A 20,954-nucleotide genomic window follows, 5' to 3' on the forward strand; every position below is an offset into this window, starting at 1 on the left:
ACAATGTCACATCATTTGTTACTGAGAATGAGAACTGCTTTATATGTAAGACTGACAGCTAGCGGTTGAAATGGGCACTGCAGTACAAATTCAAAATATTGTAGAGAGTTGTTTCCCAGCCCCCTCCTCCAACTGGAAACCTGGGGTGGGGAAACCCTATTGGGTAAACTGGCAACATGCGATTTCACACACACCGAAACAAAAACAGACATTCCAATGCGGAACGCACATTTCAAAGTAAAATAACTGGCTGAAGCATTGTTTTTCAAAGAAATTAGTATTTGAACTCAGTATGTTTCCTAAATATCTGCAAATATATTTGTATGTTTTAGTACAGTCAAAAACTTACGTACAGCACCTTTAAGAAGTAACATTCCCTAACACAGCGTTTCACATTCCTCCATCACTGCCGTCATTCACTGGAAATGATCCGGTGTAGGATTTACTTTCAGCCCATTTTCACTCAGAAATTACTAGTACATTTCATAAATGATTAAGAAGAAACCGCAAGTAGCACACACACAAAAAAAGTAATTTTGAAGTTGAAAAACTGAAATAGTATTTTCTTGAAAAACACACTCAAATAATCTTCGAAAAGGTTTTTTACAGCGTATCAGAATGAGTCACCTGTGATTTTGCATAATGGCCAGATTGAGGTGCCAACCTCTCATCATTAGACAAATGTGTTCATTTAGACTGTTTATTTTACAGGCAGATGAGGTGTGCACAGCGCTCAAGCCTAATCGCCAAACACACATTTATTCTGGCGATTAGTCAGAAGCAGAATTGTGTTTGGAAGCGGTCCAGTTAGTTGAAGGAAATCGAGCTGGTTTAAATCATCATGACAGTAAAGGTGACATGAGGACAGCTGGAGTTTTTCATGCGTTAACAAGAATATTAAAGCTTGGGAAGACTCATAAAACCCCGAGAGGAGAAAAGAGGAGGAGAAGATCACACAGGTTTGTGTTTTTAACAACATATTGGACAATAATCAGTAGGGGTTAATGCATTTATGCTGATATTGAGAATATGTCATCTTGTTGTTTCAGATAATGGAGCACAAACTATTTACACTGCTCGTTTTCATTGGTAGGTTCCCTTGTACTAAAATATCTTCTAAGAACGTTTTGCTAACAAGTTATTTCTGAATGTTCTCTGAATCTTCAAAATGTTCAGTTTTTTTAATTTTTAAAAATGTTTTTTCTTGATTTCGTGAACACTAAGGAATGTTCAGGAATCATAATCATTCTTCAAACATGAAAACAAAACTTCACTGAAAGTTCGAAAAGTTTTTTTTTTTTTTTTTACATTTGGTAACACTTTATAATCTCAAGCTATGAGTCATTAGTTAAGCATTAGTAAATTCATCATTTATTAAGCATTAAGAGACAATAATAAGCAGTTTATAAATACAGCTATACGTGTTTTATTCTTGATTTGTAAGCACATCTATAATGTATTTAATAATTTGATTAATAATCAATTTAATTTATAAATTATTACATTATTTACAGTTATTTAGGAGTTGTCAGGGGTTGACAGATGCAAACAATGAAACTCTACAACTGTACACTTGAGGCTTAGTTTCATTTTACTGCACAGTTATGTTTTCAGGAGGTGTACAGGAATTTATATGTTCTATGACATTACAAAGGTTTATTTTTCATGTTATACAGTTTCATTTTTTGCATCTTTAAATAAATATTTCTATTTTCTGTATCACCCTGTGCTGTGTTTGTTTCCTTTTTCTGTTTAGGAGAAACTGAGCCTTTAAATCTGCTTTGTGAAAGTTTTACGAGGCATAAATTGTCCTTAAGCGAACGTTACATTTGATCATGGATTTCCTCTGGAAATTTGAGCATGTCTTTGGGTCCTTAAGTCACATCTGTACACATAAAGAAGGTGTCCCTTCTAGTAGGCTATATTGCTTGTGAGGATGTTGGAGGTGGAGATTTATAGCATTTTCTCACAGCACTTGATATAATTAAACTTATCAAATTGATGGCGGATCCAGAAAGGTTCAAACACAATCACAAACACACAACTGGAGATTCACCCGTTGTAAAATGCAAAAGACTTTGGACTTTCGGGGTGGGTCTCAGTCAGCTCTAGTTCAGTAGTCAGGGCACTGATCAGGGATCAGCCCATTGACTTGCCCTGACTACTGAGCTAGGGGGCTGATTGAGACACACCCTCGGAGTGGCTACAGAAAAAAAGAGACTTCAACCGGGCCTATGCAAAAACAAGGATAAAAATGGCTTTTGAAAGGTGGCGTGAACTCCGTGTTTTAAAGGGGTTCAAAACGGATGCAGAGACCGCTTTATTCTGCTGGACAAGACATTTCAATGACGACTGAACGATAGTATCCACACCGGTGCAGTGACTGACAGCCGCACATTCTCCTCTAAACATTGGATTCCTCCGCACTGTGCCGTGCCGACAGAGGTGTAAAAAGTACTCAAAAATGTTACCCAAGTGAAAGTACAAGTGCTTAATGAAATTTTTACTCAATTAAAAGTAAAAGTACCTGGCCAGAATCATACTTGAGTAAAAGTAAAAAAGTACCACATTAAAATTGTACTTGAGTATTAAAAAAGTAAAACTAGCAGCAAGAATGAAAACTGCTCGGGTTATGTATATAACCCTTGTTCCCTGAGATAGGGAACGAGCACTGCGTTGGAACGACGAATTTGGGGACACTCCCTAAGCAACAGCATGTCTGAAGTATGAATGAAACTATCCCAATCCTGATTGGTGTTGCGTCATGACGTAGCTGTGACAGCATACCCGGAAGATACATAAGGGGAGCCGGCGCTTAGTACACGCTACAGGCGTGCTGAGGTGTGGCGACGAGATGCAGTGCTCGTTCCCTATCTCAGGGAACAAGGGTTATATACATAACCCGAGCAGTTCCCTTTCAAGGGAACTCGCACTGCATCGGAACGACGAATTTGGGGAACGAGTACCCACTAGGCCACACAGAGGGTAGCGCCTGCCCTAGTGTGAAGCCGGAGACCAGGCACAACTAGGACTGGAGCACCCTAGCGCCAGGCGTCGCAGGGAGGTGCAAGCTATAGACAGCTGTACAGATCTCCTGTGCAGACTTCTCTAAATATATTATAAGAGCTCTGACCGTGCAGAGCAGGTGAAGTCTCCCTTCTTCCGCCGTCACGTGAGGCGGAGGATGAAATGCCTGAAGAACCAAAGGCCTGACCACACTAGATGGTACCTTCGGCACATTGTAAGATGGCCTTTACTCCGCCAGGGGCAAACTCCAGGCAAGTCGGCGTAAGCGCCAAGGCCTGAAGGTCCCCCACTCTCCTCAGAGAAGTGATAGCTAAGAGAAAGGCCAACTTAAGGGTCAGGTTCTTTGGGTCAGCCGACTCTAGTGGCTCGAAGAGGGCCTCAGCCAAGCCTTCAAGTACCACTGCCAGATCCCAGGTTGGGAACCTGGAACGAGCCACAGGCCTCATCCTCCGAACCCCACGGAGGAACCGTAGAACCAGATGGTGCCTACCCAAAGGCCCATCACTCACAGGAGCGTGGAAAGCCCAATGGTAGCCACGTACACCCTGAGTGTGGACGGGGTAAGACCTGCAGAGAAGCGATTTTGGAGGAACTCCAGCACTGAAGCCACTGGGCAGTTAACTGGGTCCACCTCACGCTCTCTACACTAAGTGGAAACACGCTCCACTTCGGGCTGTACACCTCCTGGTGGAAGGAGCCCTGGAGCTGAGCAAGGTCTCGATAACAACTGCTGACAGTCCAGCCTCTAGGTACCGGGCCCCCTCAGGGGCCAGACCCAGAGGTCCTAAAACTCTGGGCAGGGGTGAATATTGTGCCCGTGTCTCAGACAGCAGATCCCTCCTCAGAGGGACCTGCCACGGGAGACCGTATAGCAGTGCTACAAAGTCTGAGAACCATACCTGGGTCGGCCAGCAGGGTGCTACTAAGAGTAGGCTGATCCCTTCTCGGCTGACCCGCTCCAAGACTCCCGGGAGCAGAGTCATCGGGGATATGCGTACAGACGCAGCCTCGGCCACGTCTGAACCATGGCATCCAACCCCCGCGGGGCTGGATGCGTGAGAGAAAACCACAGTGGGCAGTGGGACTTCTCTCGAGACGCAAACAGATCCACTTCCACTGGGCCGAACCTCTCGAACATGGCCTCCAGCACCTCTGGGTGGAGCCGCCACTCCCCGGGCCTCAGCCCCTGCCTCGACAGGATGTCTGCTCCCTGATTTTGGACCCCCAGGACATACATTGCCTTGATGGACAACAGTTTCCCTTGGGAGCACAGGGTGATCTGATGCGCCAGTCCACAAAGAGGGCGCGACCTCAGACCCCCCTGCCGATTGAGGTACGATATGACAGCTGTGTTGTCTGTTCGTATCAGGACATGGCGGCCGCGGAGGTCCAGGAAAAATCTCCTCAGAGCTTTGTAGACCGCCAGCATTTCCAGCCAGTAGATGTGCCAGGAGAAATGCCGGGTCTCCCACAGACCTCTCGCAAAGCGGCCGCCATGACCACGTCCCAGCCAGTGAGGGAGGCGTCTGTTGAAACGGATTTCAGGCAACATGATGCTCCCAACACTGGCCCCTGGGACTGAAACCAAGGTTTCTTCCATATGACTAAGGAACGAAGGCATCTGCGCGTTACCCTGATCATACAGAATGGTTTTCCCCTCGAGGAAAACCCCCTGATTCCAAGCCACCACTGTAAGGGTCTCGTGCAGCAGGCCAAGAGATATTCTGTTGGACGCAGCCGCAATGAGCCCCAGCAGTCCTTAAACTGCTTCACAGTGATGCTGTGGCCTAGCTTCATTTTAGAGACCACCGCCCGTATGGACTCGATACGTGCGGGAGACAATTGTGCCCACAACGTAGAGAATCCCATACGACTCCCAGGAACACAGTTCTCTGAGAAGGCGTCAACACGCTACTGCGTGTAGAGTCTCAACCCCAAGCACTGAGAGCAGCCAAGGACGACACTTCAATGCCAAACTGCTGCTACTGCGAGGGGAAAGGGCTAGGCCGCCTGGAAGAACCCGATATTTGTATGCTTTGCCCCCAAAAGTGAACCCCAGGAACTTCCTGTGACACAGAAGGATGGATACAGGGAAGTATGCGTCCTCTTCAGACCCATCGTGACAGACCAGTCCTCAGACTGGATCTGAATCACAATGGAGGAATTGCTAAGCATCTTGAATCTGAATCTCCTCAGAGAACGATTCAAGTACCTCAGATCTAAAGTTGGACGCAACTCGCCATCCTTCTTAGGAACTATGAAGTACCGGCTGTAGAACCCGGACTCCCTGTCTGGCGGAGGAGCACATTCTGTGGCCACCATACCAACAGGGAGTGAACTTCCTGTTCCATTACCCGAACCTGCCCAGGGACCACTGCCGTCCAGACCACCCCACTGAACTTCGGGGGAAGGTAACCGAACTGCAGTCTGTATCCCCTTTTCTACAGTCGCAGGCCCCAAGCTGATATATTCGGAGGCATAACCATGCGCCGAGATAATCTGCTAAGGGAAACAGCCTCTCGAGGCCGCGTACACGTTTGCTGGACCGCCGCAAGTCTTGCTAGAGGCGGCTGGTGCAGCGCGCGTGCGTGGGGAAACGATGTGGCCCGAAGCGTACTAGACGGCGGGAACACAGCATCGACTCCCGAAAAACTCCACAGGGGAGACGACCTCGATCGCTTCTACCCGGGAGAGGGGGCTGGCCAGCAGGGGGCCTCATCTAAGGGAGCAGCTCGACAGGGCCGCAACACTAGGGCGGACACTACGATTAGCAATTGCCTGAAACTGATGTGTCCCGCAGGCCACAAGGCGGCGAGAACGACATCAACTTCAGGAGGGCTCCATTTTAGATGAATATCCAGACAAGTCAAACACGCTTGGGTGACAGAATTAAAGTATCCAACTTATCAAAGTTGGATAACATGACACTCAATTCCTCGGAATTAAATGCCATCATAATCACCCAACCCATGCAACCTGGTCTGAATGATAGGCTGGATTAAAAAATACATCTAACTCTTCAAAGTCAGATAATATTTTAATTTAATTCCTCGGAATTAAATTCAGCCACAATAAGGTGAAACATGGTCTGAATAATAGGCTGAATATCTAACTCCTCAAAGTCAGATAATATTTTATTTAATTCCTCAGAATTAAATGCAGCCATAATCATCAGACGACACTGTTTTATTGTATTTATACGGACTCATAAACCATGCGTTGCCTCAGCAACGTGGTTCAAGCCGTCATAATACAATTGGCTTTCATCCCTCGAGAAAAAAGCCAAACAGTATCACACAATACGGTGAAACATGGTCTGAATGACAGGCTGAATATCTAACTCCTTAGAGTCAGATCATATTTCATTTAAATCCTCAGACTTAAATGCAGCCATAATCATCAGACGATACTGTTTTATCATACTATACGGACTCGTAAACCACCGTTGCCTCAGCAACGTGGCTCAAGCCGTTAAGCCAACCAGTATCCCATGCACACCGATCGCGTGTGTTCACTTTAATTGCAGACCCATAACCTGCGCACTGCCTCGGCAATCGCGATATTGAATCTTGCATATAAGAAGTGGCGAGCTCTCGTCATAACTTCGACTGCCTCGATGCTGAGCACATCTAATTCCTCAGAATCAGACCGCTCAAGCATCGGGTCCTCCGCCCCGGGGGAAGAAGCCGCAGCGATGGCTTCCACGCGGGGAAGGAGAACATCTGAACTGTCAGACAAAGAGGCCGGGTGGAGAATCTTTTGTTTAGTTTTCTTTTTGTTCTCTACCACCATCTGTGGTAGATCACCTAAGTCCTCTGCGGCCTGTCTAGAGACCATACGTGTCAGTTTCCAGAGGTCTGGACTCAGATGTCCCATCTCTGAGAAAGCAGGTAATTCCTCAGAGGTACGAATGCACTGGAACACAGCTGGCCCCAGGGCCTACGCAAGTATGAGCCTACTCCTACAGACACTGTGCAAAGTCAGGGAGGACGAGGAGCAGGTCTCGCTAGTTGCGCCCTATTGGTCCAAACACACCTGGTTTCCAGAACTGATGCTCCTCATGACAGCCCCTTCCTGGCAGATTCCTCTGAGGAAGGACCTGCTTTCTCAGATACGGGGCACCCTGGGGCACCCACGTCCAGACCTCTGGAATCTCCAAGTATGGTCTCTTGAAAGGATGCAGAGGACTTCGGTGATCTACCCCAGGTGGTGGTAGAAAACAGAAAGAAAACTAAACAAGAAAGAAAACTCGACCGTGTCGCAGAAGAGGCCGGCCTGGGAGATCAGGGAGCCAAGGAACCGATACTTTTCGGCCTCTGACATATCCGCCAGGTTCAGCCAGAGATGGCATTCCTGGACCACTAGAGTCTGACTCAGCGAGCGCGCAGTGACATTCATCTGACCCAGGGCGAGGTCCGTTGCTGTGCTAAGCTCCTGCATTAACCCCGGATCAGAACTACCCATGTCCTTAAGAGCCTTGGCCTGATAGACCTGCTGGAGAGCCATGGCATGACACCAACACCAGATGCAGAAGCCTCTTCCTGAAGAGCACTCGCAGACACTCGTAGAACACACTCTGCGGTGAATGAGCAGAACAGTCGAACCGCTCGGCTCAGAAGCGAAAAGCTGAATGTGTATTGCATCTGCTTCCGTATTTATACCCGCGCCGCGGGGCGTAGAGCGAAATGCAAATCTTGCTCGCCAATGTTCACTGGGTCGTTTAGTTTACACTCACTGTGTTTGGGCTCTCAGACGAGATCCGATTACGCCAGTCATCAACGTAAGGTCTGCACCAACAGTCTGCAAAACTCATGGCATTATTTACATTGTGCATAAACATTATCAAACTTTTGTTATAATTTTATCAAGAAAGATTAAATTGCGATAATGCCCAGCAATAGCCTTGACTGTATTTGACAGAGAGTGTATGTGTGTGTTAAGCAGTCGATTTTGTTTTTACCCTTCATCGATTACTAATGGAGTTTTTTTCCAGGTTTCTCCGCCTCACCAGTCTATCAGCAGTCTATAAACGTCTACTATTTCATGTCGGCATTAAAAACGTTCTCTGAAGCGCAGCAGTACTGCAGAGAGACCTACACAGACCTGGCAACTATTGAAAGTATGGATGATCTGAACTCACTTCAGACCGAATGGGTAACTAGTACTGGTGCGTGGATCGGGCTGAGGGAATCCTCTGCTCTTATGTGGCACTGGGCTCTGGCAGACAGACACTTTTATAGAGATGGAGAGGCAGAATACAGGAACTGGGCTCCTTTCGAGCCCGACGAAAAGCTTTATCAAGACTGTGCCATCATGACGAGCAAAGGAGAGTTTGGAAACACCAACTGCCTCGATATCTTCAACTTCATTTGTTATGACGGCGAGTAAAGTTATAGGCCTTATGGCAGAAATGTTATATCACTATTGTTTCCACGCATGCAGGATCATGATTCTGTTTCGTGTTGGTTTTTAAGAGTGTTTTGCAAGTCTCTGACCTGCTTAAAAATGACAGCCCTACAAAACAAAACATTTTAGAACAATCCTGTTTAATATTAAAAAGGGATGTAGTAGAGCATGGCGTGTTAAAAGTGTTTGTTCAGTACACTTATTATCATTAACTAAAGCTAAAACTTTAAAAAACGTTTAAATAAAAATAAAATAAATATTATCTAAAATAAAAAACGAAACATTTTATTTTAGCTTGTTTAAAACTAAACAAACTAAAAACTTAATAACAATATATAGACATAGAAAATATAAAAATATAGAAAATATAATAATCACTTTTATTATCATTAACTAAAACTAAAACCATAAAAACTTTTAATTGCATACAAATAAAATAAACATGACCTGAAATAAAATATTTGAGCTTTTCTGATTTTTGTTTAGTTCAACTTGAAGTATGAAAATAACTAAAAATAAATAAATTAAAACTAAAATCGATCTAGACATAATAACTATAATCATTATTAATAATAATAATAACTAATAAAAAGTTAAGTAATTACAAAATTACTTACATTTTAAAATGAAAATGTAAACAGAAAATATAAAATTCTAATTCAAAATATGAACAAAACTGTAATAGTATATCAATGACACTAAAATAACACTGATTGAGATATAACTTTTATTAATGTTCTAATTGAGTTTTTATATTTTCTGTTTTCATGTTCATCCTAATTTTGTTGTTTTTGTCATTATCAGTTTTAATTATTTAGTCAATGATGCCTTGGTATTTAGCTGAGATATTTCAGTTAAAGTTTATTTTAATTGAAGTAAAGACGTTTTTGGCGTAAGCGCTGCTAACCTGCATCCTCTGCTCCTATAGCAGCCGACATTCATCAGCCATACGTCTACATCCGCCTCCTGTACACATGGAGAGAAGCTCAGCGTTACTGCAGAGAGTTTTACACAGATCTGGCCAGCGTGAGGAACCAGGACGAGAACCTTCAGATCCAGCAGCTCATTCCCACTCTAGGGTTCGCATACATCGGCCTTTTCAAAGACCCGTACGTCTGGTCCGACAGAAGCACGTCTTCCTTCAGAAACTGGGGTTGGATTCAGCCAGATTTGCTCGGAGAATGTGTTGCATTAATGGAGAGCAGACAATGGAAGACTGAGATCTGCAGTAAACTGAAGCCATTTTTCTGCTATCGCAGTGAGTGTTTCCTCATAATTATTATTAATATGGTGTGCAGTAGCTGTTAGTTAGGCATTTATTTCAACTGAATGGCACGAAACTTGGTAAAGGTTTGGCACTTGCTGTGTGAACACCAAAAAAAAATCCACAAAAATCATGGCCATGATTGGAAAAGGTTAAATGGTCCTGAAAAAAATGGTCACGCTTGTATTGTTTGCACATTGGAAATGAATGGGAGACGAATCTCATCTAGTGGAAGCGTTTGGTACTGCGTCCAAACACAATCAGAGATATCAAACTAAAATTTGGTATACAGCTTGTTTAGATTTATGGCTTTGTGTTTTGGAAAATATATTTTTCATATACTCCTCCTTGAACTGCCACCTTAACGTGGTGGAGGGGTTTGAGTACCCGAATGAACCTAGGAGCTACGTTGTCCAGGGCTATATGCCCCTGGTAGTGTCTCCCAAGGCAAACAGGTCCTAGGTGACGGGTCAGACTAAGAGCAGTTCAAAAACCCCTTATTATGACAAAAAAAAGGAGGACCGTGACGTCGCCCGGATACGGCGCAACCGGGGCCCCACCCTGGAGCCAGGCCTGGGGTTGGGGCTCGTATGCGAGCGCCTGGTGGCCGGGCCTTCGTCCACGGGGTCCGGCCGGGCTCAGCCCAAAGGAGCAACGTGGGGACACCTTCCCGTGGGCCCACCACTCACGGGAGGGACCGTAAGGGGCCGGTGCAGAGAAAATCGGGCAGCAGTCGAAGACAGGAGCCTAGACAACCCAATCCCTGGACACGGAAACTGGCTCTTGGGACATGGAATGTCACCTCACTGACGGGGAAGGAGCCTGAGATTGTGCGTGAGGTTGACAGGTTCCGACTAGAGATAGTCGGAATCACCTCTACGCACGGCTTGGGCTCTGGAACCACACTCCTCGAGAGAGGATGGACTCTTCACCACTCCGGAGTTGCCCATGGTGAGAGGCGGCGGGCTGGTGTGGGTTTGCTTATAGCCCCCCAGCTCTGCCGCCATGTGTTGGAGTTTACCCCGGTGAACGAAAGCGTCGTTTCCCTGCGACTTCGGCTCAGGGATAGGTCTCTCACTGTTGTTTGTGCCTACGGGCCGAACGGCAGTGCAGAGTACCCGGCCTTCTTGGTGTCCCTGGGAGGGGTGCTGGAAAGTGCTCCGACTGGGGACTCCGTCGTTCTACTGGGGGACTTCAACGCCCACGTGGGCAATGACAGTGACACCCGGAGGGGCGTGATTGGGAGGAACGGCCCCCCTGATCTGAACCCGAGTGGTGTTCAGTTATTGGACTTCTGTGCTAGTTACGGTTTGTGCATAACGAACACCATGTTCAGGCATAAGAGTGTCCATCAGTGCACATGGCACCAGGACACTCTAGGTCGTAGGTCAATGATCGACTTTGTGGTCGTTTCATCTGACCTGCGGCCATATGTCTTGGACACTCGGGTGAAGAGAGGGGCGGAGCTGTCAACTGATCACCACCTGGTGGTGAGTTGGATCCGATGGCGGGGGAGGAAGCTGGACAGACCCGGCAGACCCAAACATACTGTGAGGGTCTGTTGGGAACGTTTGGCCGAGTCTCCTGTCAGAGAGATCTTCAACTCCTACCTCCGGCAGAACTTCAACCGGATCCCGAGGGAGGCTGGAGATATTGAGTCCGAATGGACCATGTTCTCCACCTCCATTGTCAAAGCGGCCGCTCGGAGCTGTGGCCGTAAGGTCTCCGGTGCATGTCGAGGTGGCAATCCCCGAACCCGGTGGTGGACACCGGAAGTAAAGGATGCCGTCAAGCTGAAGAAGGAGTCCTATCGGGCCTGGTTGGCTTGTGGGACTCCTGAGGCAGCTGACACGTACCGGCAGGCTAAGCGGACTGCAGCCCGGGTGGTTGTGGAGGCAAAAACTCGGGCCTGGGAGGAGTTCGGTGAGGCCATGGAAAAGGACTATCGGCTGGCCTCGAAGAGATTCTGGCAAACCATCCGGCGCCTCAGGAGGGGGAAGCAGTGCCCTACCAACGCTGTTTACAGTGGCGATGGGCGGCTGTTGACCTCAACTGGGGATGTCGTCGGATGGTGGAAGGAATACTTCAAGGATCTCCTCAATCCCGCCATCACGTCTTCCATTGAGGAAGCAGAGGCTGGGGACTCAGAGGTGGACTCGTCCATCACCCAGGCTGAAGTCATCGAGGTAGTTAAAAAGCTCCTCGGTGGCAAGGCACCGGGGGTGGATGAGATCCGCCCTGAGTACCTCAAGTCTCTGGATGTTGTGGGGCTGTCTTGGCTGACACGCCTCTGCAGCATCGCGTGGCGGTCGGGGACAGTGCCTCTGGGATGGCAGATCGGGGTGGTGGTCCCTCTTTTTAAAAAGGGGGACCGGAGGGTGTGTTCCAACTACAGGGGGATCACACTTCTCAGCCTCTTCGGGAAAGTCTATGCCAGGGTACTGGAGAAGAGAATACGGCCGATAGTAGAACCTCGGATTCAGGAGGAACAGTCTGGTTTTCAGCTCTATACCCTCTACAGGGTGCTGGAGGGTTCATGGGAGTTTGCCCAACCAGTCCACATGTGTTTTGTGGATTTGGAGAAGGCATTCGACTGTGTCCCTCGCGGCATCCTGTGGAGGGTGCTCGGGGAGTATGGGGTCCGGGGTCCTTTGCTAAGGGCTGTCCGGTCCCTGTACGACCGAAGCAGGAGTTTGGTCCGTATTGCCGGCAGTAAGTCAGACTTGTTCCCGGTGCATGTTGGACTCCGGCAGGGCTGCCCTTTGTCGCCGGTTCTGTTCATAATTTTTATGGACAGAATTTCTAGGCGCAGCCAGGGGCCGGAGCGTGTCAGGTTTGGGGACCACGCGGTTTCGTCTCTGCTCTTTGCGGATGACGTTGTCGTGTTGGCCCCTTCTAACCAGGACCTTCAGTATGCACTTGGACGGTTTGCAGCCGAGTGTGAAGTGGCTGGGATGAGGATCAGCACCTCCAAATCCGAGGCCATGGTCCTCAGTCGGAAAAGGGTGGTTTGCCCACTTCAGGTTGGTGGAGAGTTCCTGCCTCAAGTGGAGGAGTTCAAGTATCTAGGGGTCTTGTCCACGAGTGAGGGGAGGATGGAACGGGAGATTGACAGACGGATCGGTGCAGCTTCTGCAGTAATGCGGTCGATGTACCGGTCTGTTGTGGTGAAGAGAAGAGCTAAGCCGTAAGGCGAAGCTCTCGATTTATCGGTCAATCTACGTTCCTACTCTCACCTATGGTCATGAGCTTTGGGTCATGACCGAAAGGACAAGATCCCGGATACAGGCGGCCAAAATGAGCTTTCTCCGCAGGGTGGCTGGGCGCTCCCTTAGAGATAGGGTGAGAAGCTCAGTCACTCGGGAGGAACTCGGAGTAGAGCCGCTGCTCCTCCACATCGAGAGGGGTCAGCTGAGGTGGCTCGGGCATCTGTTCCGGATGCCTCCTGAACGCCTTCCCGGGAAGGTGTTTCGGGCATGTCCAACCGGGAGGAGGCCCCGGGGAAGACCAAGGACACGCTGGAGGGACTATGTCTTCCGGCTGGCCTGGGAACGCCTCGGTGTACCCCCGGAAGAGCTAGAGGAAGTGTTTAAGGAGAGGGAAGTCTGGGCAACTCTGCTTAGACTGCTGCCCCCGCGACCCGGCCCTGGATAAAGCGGAAGAAGATGGATGGATGGATGGATGGATATTTCATATAAAAAGAAATTACAAAATGAAAGACGTGAATAGTGCCAGATAGTCTGTCGGCAGACTAATTAACAAATATACTATATTAGTTTCTATATATATCTGTATATACTTTATATAAAGCCAGATTTTCAACACTTTATCATTTACCGTAAAACTTCAAATAATAGCCGAGTCCCAAATAGACGCCTGTCTCTTTTAAACGCCTGGTGTGACGACAGGTTTGGGTAAATAAAGGCCGGTCTCAAATAGACGCCGGGTCTGTTTTTTAGTATCGGGTTGTTTGATCTTCTAAAACCCGTCAGATCTTCTGTTCTATGTTTTGATTAGATTTCACGTGACAGAAGCAACCGTTCATGAACGACTCATAACTATGGCAACATAACAAAGAGGTTAAGGTAATGTGATTGGCTGTTGTCGCATCAACGGCAAGCTTCAGCCACGCGTTAACGCTGACACCCCATGTGAATGAGCTGTCAGTCTTCAGTGTTTCTTAATTCTCTCAATACCACCATGGAGACAAAAAGAAAAAAGTATGATTTAACATTTAAGCTGACAGTTGTCAAATTTGCTGAAACAAAATCGGGAGAAGCAGCGGCAAGACATTTCTCGGTTGATCCAAAGAGAGTGCAAGAATGGCGTAAAAATAAAGCTGAACTGCAACGTCTGTCCGAGGAAGACAACAAAAGGGCCAGACTGCGAGGTGGAGGGAGGAAGAAGGCCAGTGAAGAGCTGGAGGTGAGCGTGTGTGAGTGGATCCACAGCATGCGGGCAAAGCATCTCAGAGTCTCACTTAAAATGATCAGGGCCAAGGCAAAAGAAGTGTATGCAACAGTGAGTGACGGCAGGGATGAGGAGAGTTTTACTGCGAGCGCTGGCTGGCTGGACAAATTCCTGAAGCGCAACAACTTTTCAGTCAGAAGACGCACAACTGTGGTCCAGAAAGACGCAAAGCATTTCACTGAGAAACTGGTGAATTTTGTCACATATACAACGCGGATTATTAAGGCAAAGAAAATACAGCCGAAAAACATTATAGCCATGGACGAAACAGCGGTGTGGTTTGATATGGTGGGCTCTACAACGGTGGATGCAAGAGGTGTGCGCAGTGTTCCACTGAAAACCACAGGCCATGAGAAGAGCCACTTAACTGTGGTGTTGACTGCGAAAGCAGACGGGATCAAATTGAAACCTTACATTGTCTTCAAAGGGGGGATCAAGGAGGTGAAATCAATGCAAAATATCAGTGGGGTGGTGGTGGCCACGTCCAAAAATGGATGGATGAACGAGGAGTTGACTGCAGACAGGCTTCAGAGAGTGGTGGGAAAGCTCAACTTCGCCCCTCGTCTCCTAGCCTGGGATTCATATCGCTGTCATATCAGCGCAGCGACCAAAGCTGAGCTCAAAAGGGGGTACAACATAACCACGGCTGTGATACCCGGTGGCTGTACAAAGTACATACAGGCCCCTGACGTTGTATGGAACCAACCATTCAAAGCCAGTCTGCACGAGTCCTATGACAACTGGATGGCAGGGGATGTGGACAAAGAGTACACAGCTGGAGGAAATATGAGGGCCCCAGCTCGCCGCTTGTTGGTTTCCTGGGTACTTCAAGCGTGGGAAAAGCTGGATACGGAGCGGCTGAAAAATTCCTTTAAGATATGCTTGCGCGCGCACATGCACGTGTGTGTGTGTGTGTGTGTGTGTGTGTGTGTGTGTGTGTGTGTGTGTGTGTGTGTGTGTTTGTGTGTGTGCGAGGGAGAAAGAGGAGATACCGGTAATATATTTCATTAACTTCGGGATGTTATCCTTAGGTATGTGGCCTGACAGTAGCTTCTGATGGAAGCGAGGATCACCTTATCTATTGTTTAAAGAGAGAGAGCCGTGCGCATCTGGGCGGGAGCTGTTAGTGCAAGCAAGGCAGGCAGAGTTAGCGGAGGCTGGAGAGGGAGAAGCGGAGAGCGACGAGGAGGAGGAATTCGCCAATGAACTTGTAATTGAGGATTGCGGGGATGATGATAGTGATGAATAGAGTAATTTTCTATCACATGATTGCAGTTGTTTTACAGGGTAGCCTTCCTTCTTTCTTGTTGATGTGTTTCGGGCAACAAGTTCATACGCTCAATGGATTTTAGCGGTAACTTATATTGTTCTGCCCATTGCGGTCACATCGTTTCGTTTTTTGTGATGCCAATAATCTATGACATTTCTTAAATTAAATGATTTGTTAAACACATTTGAATTAATTACCGGTATAAATAAAACGTAATATAATGTGGTAACCTCCTACTGTCATGCTTGAACATCTCAACACTAAATTAAAGGCCTGTCTCTTATAGACGCCTGTTTCAAATACAAGCCGGTGCAGTTCGGCGATTTGGGTAAATAGAAGCCCGGGCTATTATTTGAAGTTTTACGGTATAATAATTTTTTTAAACAAATGTGGGGTTCTAAACCTGTTTGACTTTGTTTTGTGAAATACAAAGGATGATATTTTGATAAATGTCTCATTGAATGGACAAAACTATTTGGTTACCAATGTTAAGTACCAAAATATTTTCTGTTGTGTTCTGACATGAGAGCGAGTAAACGATAACAGAATGACCCTTAACAAATGCAGATTTAATCCAAAACCATTTATTGTACGTGTTGTTTAATTTTGCGTCCTTTGAGTGTGAATCAGTTTAAGTTAGGATCTTTTAGTCATGTTGTAATGTTGTGTTCAGGTGAGCTTGTTACGAAGAGGCAAATCCTGAGACTGGAGGTGAAATCTGGTCTGAATGTGAATGATCCTGATATGAAGACGGCCATCTTATCTGAGGTGTGTCATAACACTAACTGCTTTTAACAGCCTAGATGTAGCTTAAATCAACCTCATAAGATGCAATTCCATGTTTAAACATATAACTATACTTCACATTACACAGCTAACACTGTGTATATTTTTGATAAAATAAATGCAGTCTTACCGTGTGCTAGTGTATAAAGCCGTGTGGTGGTTTCAGATCCAGCAGAGGCTGCAGAAACTGGGAGTGATGAATGTCACCAGACTGGAATGGAGAGAAGCCGCAGACGGAACGGTCTTCCAGAAGAACCAGAGCAAAATAACTGCAAAAGACATGAGATGAGCTACAAATATGGAATCCCTGAATCCCCTGAAAGAAGATTTACAGGACATTCAGTGACAAAAGACAGGATCCATGAAGAACTGATTTCTTCTCTAAATGACGGGTAGTTGAAAAAGAAGAGTACAAGTTACTACATTTTGGAAGAAAATTACAAATTAGGTTTTTCGTCTTTAGAATGACATGAATGTTACGGTTTATCTGTATGTGACTCTAGAGTTTGAGATGTTACTCTCTGTTTTAATGGTTAAATTACATTTTAATAATCAAAAAGGATATCTAATCATTACTTGTATATTATCAATTTAATATGTCATTACATAAACTGTACAGCATACAGTCTAACCACCATCTCTGTGGCTGTGAATTCATACAAACAAAAATGTCCACCTTGAGCAGCCTAATTTCCATATTGACCTTCAGTTTCTCCTGAGGCGTTTTATTCAAAGACAAAATGCAAATCATCACTAATGGCACCAAGCCAGGAGAGTCAGGGAAATGATTTAACTAGCAAACCAAAACATGCTGATAAACATTTCTGAACAAATCCATTATCTGTAATGTTTTTGCTGATTTTATGAAATTATTATTTAAAAAAAACAAAGCTCAACAGGGAGAACAAAATAATAACGGTGTGTACAAAATAATCATGTACAACCAGTTACATAACTTTATTTTGAACTTGATTTAGATGGTAAACAATCTGTAAAACATTACCAACATTACCAAATAACTTTAAATACACCACCTCTTCAACTTTAAACATAAATTACTTTGACAATCACTATGACCACATCAAAATTGAAAGATAAAATGGGTAAAAAATAGACAATGAAGGATCCCACTCACTTGCCCAAGTTGTTTTCCCTTCAAAGAAGTGATGACTGCTTTATGATATGATGCCATTTAATTTTTACAACTTACATTTAAAGGTAGACAAAAATAACAGGGTAGACAATGATTTGCTAATGATTTGCAAAGGTATCATTATGTTATGACTTTACTTGTTGAGGCACATTAATTTAATTCAAATATTAACTTATTAACTTTAATTAAAAAGCCATAACCACAATGACATATTACTTAACAATGAGTTAATAGTCTTGTGCCTCAACAAGTAAAGTCATAACATAATGATACCTTTGTAAATCATTAGCCAATGATCAATTAAAGCAGACAACTGGAAGTTGAAATGCATGGCTTTTTGTGGTAATTTACATTATTAGTTCATATAATATGTTATTAGGGAATTAATACATGATGCCATATTTAATTAATAGCAATTCATATATTACTCAATCTATTAATCATGTAAAATGTTCATTGTAGCTGATGCAGCGATCATTAATAAATGGGTTAGTTCTTCATGAGTCATACATAAACATTCATGAGTATCTGTGCATTAGTTAAGCAGGAATTAATGCATATTAGTGCACCCGTAATGTAAAGTTTTACCATTTTATTTGTGAACTGATGTTTAGTTGTTCTTTTTAATAGTCTACCGATTTTCATCAATCCTCAAGCTCGGTAAACACTGTCACAGACATGGAGCTGTACTTTTAACTTCACCAAACTGATCGCTCAATAAAAACCCCACAGTTTTCAGGTCATTTCAAGTTAGGTTCATTTTATGTTAATTTGATGTGACATAAAGCAGTGATATCGTCTCGGTTACGTATGGTAACCCTCGTTCCCTGAAGGAGGGAACGGAGACGTACGTCGGACGTAACCGACGAATTGGGATCACTTCAGGAAGCCCCTATCAGCTTCGAGATACAGAGAACGGGCCAATGGCCATTGGCGTGCGAGATTTGCATCTCGCGCTCCGCCCCGCATCGCGGGTATAAACAGGAAGCGAGAGCAGCACACTGTTGTTTTTCACTGAGGAGCCGAACTTAGTGGCTCAGGACTGCAGTGATGGTACAGCAACTGTGGCGACAGGACGTACGTCTCCATTCCCTCCTTCAGGGAACGAGGGTTACCATTCGTAACCGAGATGTTCCCTTCCAGTCGGTCACGTTCGACGTACGTCGGACGTAACCAACGAATTGGGATCTCTTTGGAAAATGCCATAGTTACTACCACTTCCAGCGCCCAGCGAAGAGCCCCTCAGACCCCGTCTGTTCCACGCGGGAAAACTCATGCAGGGAGAGTCACACTGCTGTTCTGCAAGACCCACTCAGCAGACTATTGGATAACACTGGGAAAGCGTGCCCGGAGGGAGTTAACATGTGGGGAATACACATATGGACTGGCCTTGGGCAGTGCAACATACGGAGGTCTCAGGGGTGGCCCCGGCCAATTTTACGGCGGGGGAACAACACCGTACTGGGACGGCAGAGGAGACTCTGCCGAGGGAAAGACACGAGCTCGCCGTAGGGAGCTGTACCGTGGAAGAATACACATATGGGACCGCCGTGGGGGTGACAACATATGGAACCCAGCCTAACACAAGTTCCACCAATGCATACGAGTGTTAAACCTGCCGTCGGACGCTCCGCCACATCCGACAGCCGCGGGTTTCGGAGGACTCGACATGGTTCGCCTATCCCTAGGGGAACTCGACTTGAGCAGAATAAGCGCACGTATCCGTTCCATGGGGAAGGGAATGGCGCAGCAAGCCCATACTAGAACGGGCACTCCGCTGTTACTGACTATGGGAAACGAGCACACGAGAAGCTACCGGCTCTACACGGAGGCTATAGAACCAAGCGAATGTGTTAGGTGTCGCCCAGCCCGCAGCTCTACAAATATCTGTCAGCGAGGCACCACAAGCCAACGCCTAGGGAGAAGCTACACCCCAAGTGGAGTGGGCTCTTAACCCGAGCGGGCAGGGCACGTCTTGGGTTTCAAACGCCAAGACGATGGCATCCACTATCCAGTGGGCCATCCTCTGCTTGGAGACAACTTTTCCCTTCTGCTGTCCTCCGTAACAGACGAACAGTTGCTCTGAGGTTCTGAAGCTTTGCGTTCTGTCTACATATGTCCGCAGGGCGTGGACCAGACAGAGAAAAGCTAGGGCTGGGTCTGCCTCCTCCGAAGGCAGTGCTTGCAGGCTCACCACCTGGTCCCGGAAGGGAGTGGTGGGAACCTTGGGCACGTATCCAGGCCGGGGTCTCAGGATTACATGAGAGTTACCAGGCCCGAGTTCCAGGCACGATTCGTCGACCGAAAATGCCTGCAGGTCCCCTACCCTCTTGATAGAGGCCAATGCAGTCAGGAGTACTGTCTTTAGTGACAGGACTTTTAACTCAGCTGACGGCAAAGGCCTAAAAGGCGCTCTCTGCAGTGCGTTATGCACCAGAGTTAAGTCCCAAGAGGGTATAGAGGAAGGGCGAGGCGGATTTAGTCTCCTCGCCCCCCTCAGGAACCTGATGATCAGGTCGTGCTTACCTAAGGACTTTCCATGTACTAAGTCATGATTAGCGGCAATAGCGTCAACATATACTTTGAGGGTGGAGGGAGACAGCCTTCGCTTCAACCCGCTCTTTAGAAAGGAAAGCACCGAGCTGATCGTACACCTTCGGGGTTCTTCTCGGCGAGAAGAGCACCAGTCGACGAACAGGTTCCACTTCAACGCGTAGAGCCGTCTCGTAGAGTGAGCTCTAGCGGAAGAGATGGTGTCTACTACGTTCTGTGGCAGGCCACCTAGAACCTCCGCGTCCCGTCCAGAGACCAGACATGGAGTCTTCCGGGTGCCAGAGGGTGCCCCGTCTCTGAGTCAGGAGGTCCTTCCTCAGAGGAATGGGCCAAGGAGGTACTGTCGCAAGGAGCATCAGTTCCGGGAAACAAGTCCGGTTGGGCCAATACGGAGCCACCACCAGGACCTGCTCCTGCAACGTCCTACCTGACCTTGCACAGGAACTGTGCAAGAAGGCTCACTGGGGGAAATGCATATTTGCATAGGTCCCGGGGCCAGCCGTGTGCCAGTGCATCTGAGCCAAGGGTCCCCTCGGTCAGGGAATAAAACAACTGGCAGTGGGTCGTGTCCGGGGCGGCAAACAGGTCTACCTGAGCCGGCCTGAAGCGACTCCAGATCAGCTGGACCACCTGGGGGTGGAGTGTCCACTCTCCGGGAAACACCTGCTGACGTGAGAGTTCGTCGGCTGCACGATTGAGCAGGCCCGGAATGTGAGTGGCACGAAGCGACCTCAGATGCTTCTGACTCCATAAGAGGAGATGGCGGGCGAGTTGTGACGTGCGACGGGAGCGTAGACCACCCTGTTTGTTGATGTACGCAGCGGCCGCAGTGCTGTCCGTATAGACCAGAACGTGCTTGCCTCTGAGCGGCTCCTTGAGGCGGCTGAATGCAAGACGAACTGCTAACAACTCCAGGCAATTGATATGCCATTGCAGTTGAGGCCCCTCCACAGACCCGAAACTGCAAGCCCGTTGTACCTGGCACCCCAGCCGGTGGATGAGGCATCCGTGGAGACAACAGCATG

General features: G+C 47.0%; 1 protein-coding gene across 2 annotated transcripts; it reads left to right on the top strand.

Annotated features, from left to right (window-relative positions):
- The first annotated feature begins 816 nt into the window (after nucleotides 1-816).
- Nucleotides 817-18,118, top strand: LOC307118863 (L-selectin-like). Of its 2 annotated transcripts, XM_079804697.1 has the most exons (6): nucleotides 817-959; nucleotides 1,050-1,089; nucleotides 8,021-8,407; nucleotides 9,362-9,691; nucleotides 16,111-16,205; nucleotides 16,390-18,118. In XM_079804697.1, the coding sequence occupies exons 2-6, from the start codon at nucleotides 1,053-1,055 to the stop codon at nucleotides 16,510-16,512; spliced, it is 972 nt and encodes a 323-aa protein (XP_079660823.1). In that variant the 5' UTR covers nucleotides 817-959; nucleotides 1,050-1,052; the 3' UTR covers nucleotides 16,513-18,118. The 2 variants fall into 2 exon arrangements, with proteins under 2 accessions (XP_079660823.1, XP_079660824.1); XM_079804698.1 differs by lacking the exon at nucleotides 8,021-8,407 and having other exon boundaries at nucleotides 848-959.
- Nucleotides 18,119-20,954: the final 2,836 nt, after the last annotated feature.

This window comes from Gobio gobio, assembly GCF_949357685.1.
Source record: "Gobio gobio genome assembly, chromosome: 2".
Classification (NCBI taxonomy): domain Eukaryota; kingdom Metazoa; phylum Chordata; class Actinopteri; order Cypriniformes; family Gobionidae; genus Gobio; species Gobio gobio.

Bases quoted from the DNA above. Each gene is read 5' to 3' on its own strand.
- LOC307118863 (XM_079804697.1), top strand. From the start codon at position 1,053: ATGGAGCACAAACTATTTACACTGCTCGTTTTCATTG. The intron at 8,408-9,361 runs GCGAGTAAAGTT...CTGCTCCTATAG, and splicing joins CAACTTCATTTGTTATGACG to CAGCCGACATTCATCAGCCA. The intron at 9,692-16,110 runs GTGAGTGTTTCC...TGTTGTGTTCAG, and splicing joins GCCATTTTTCTGCTATCGCA to GTGAGCTTGTTACGAAGAGG.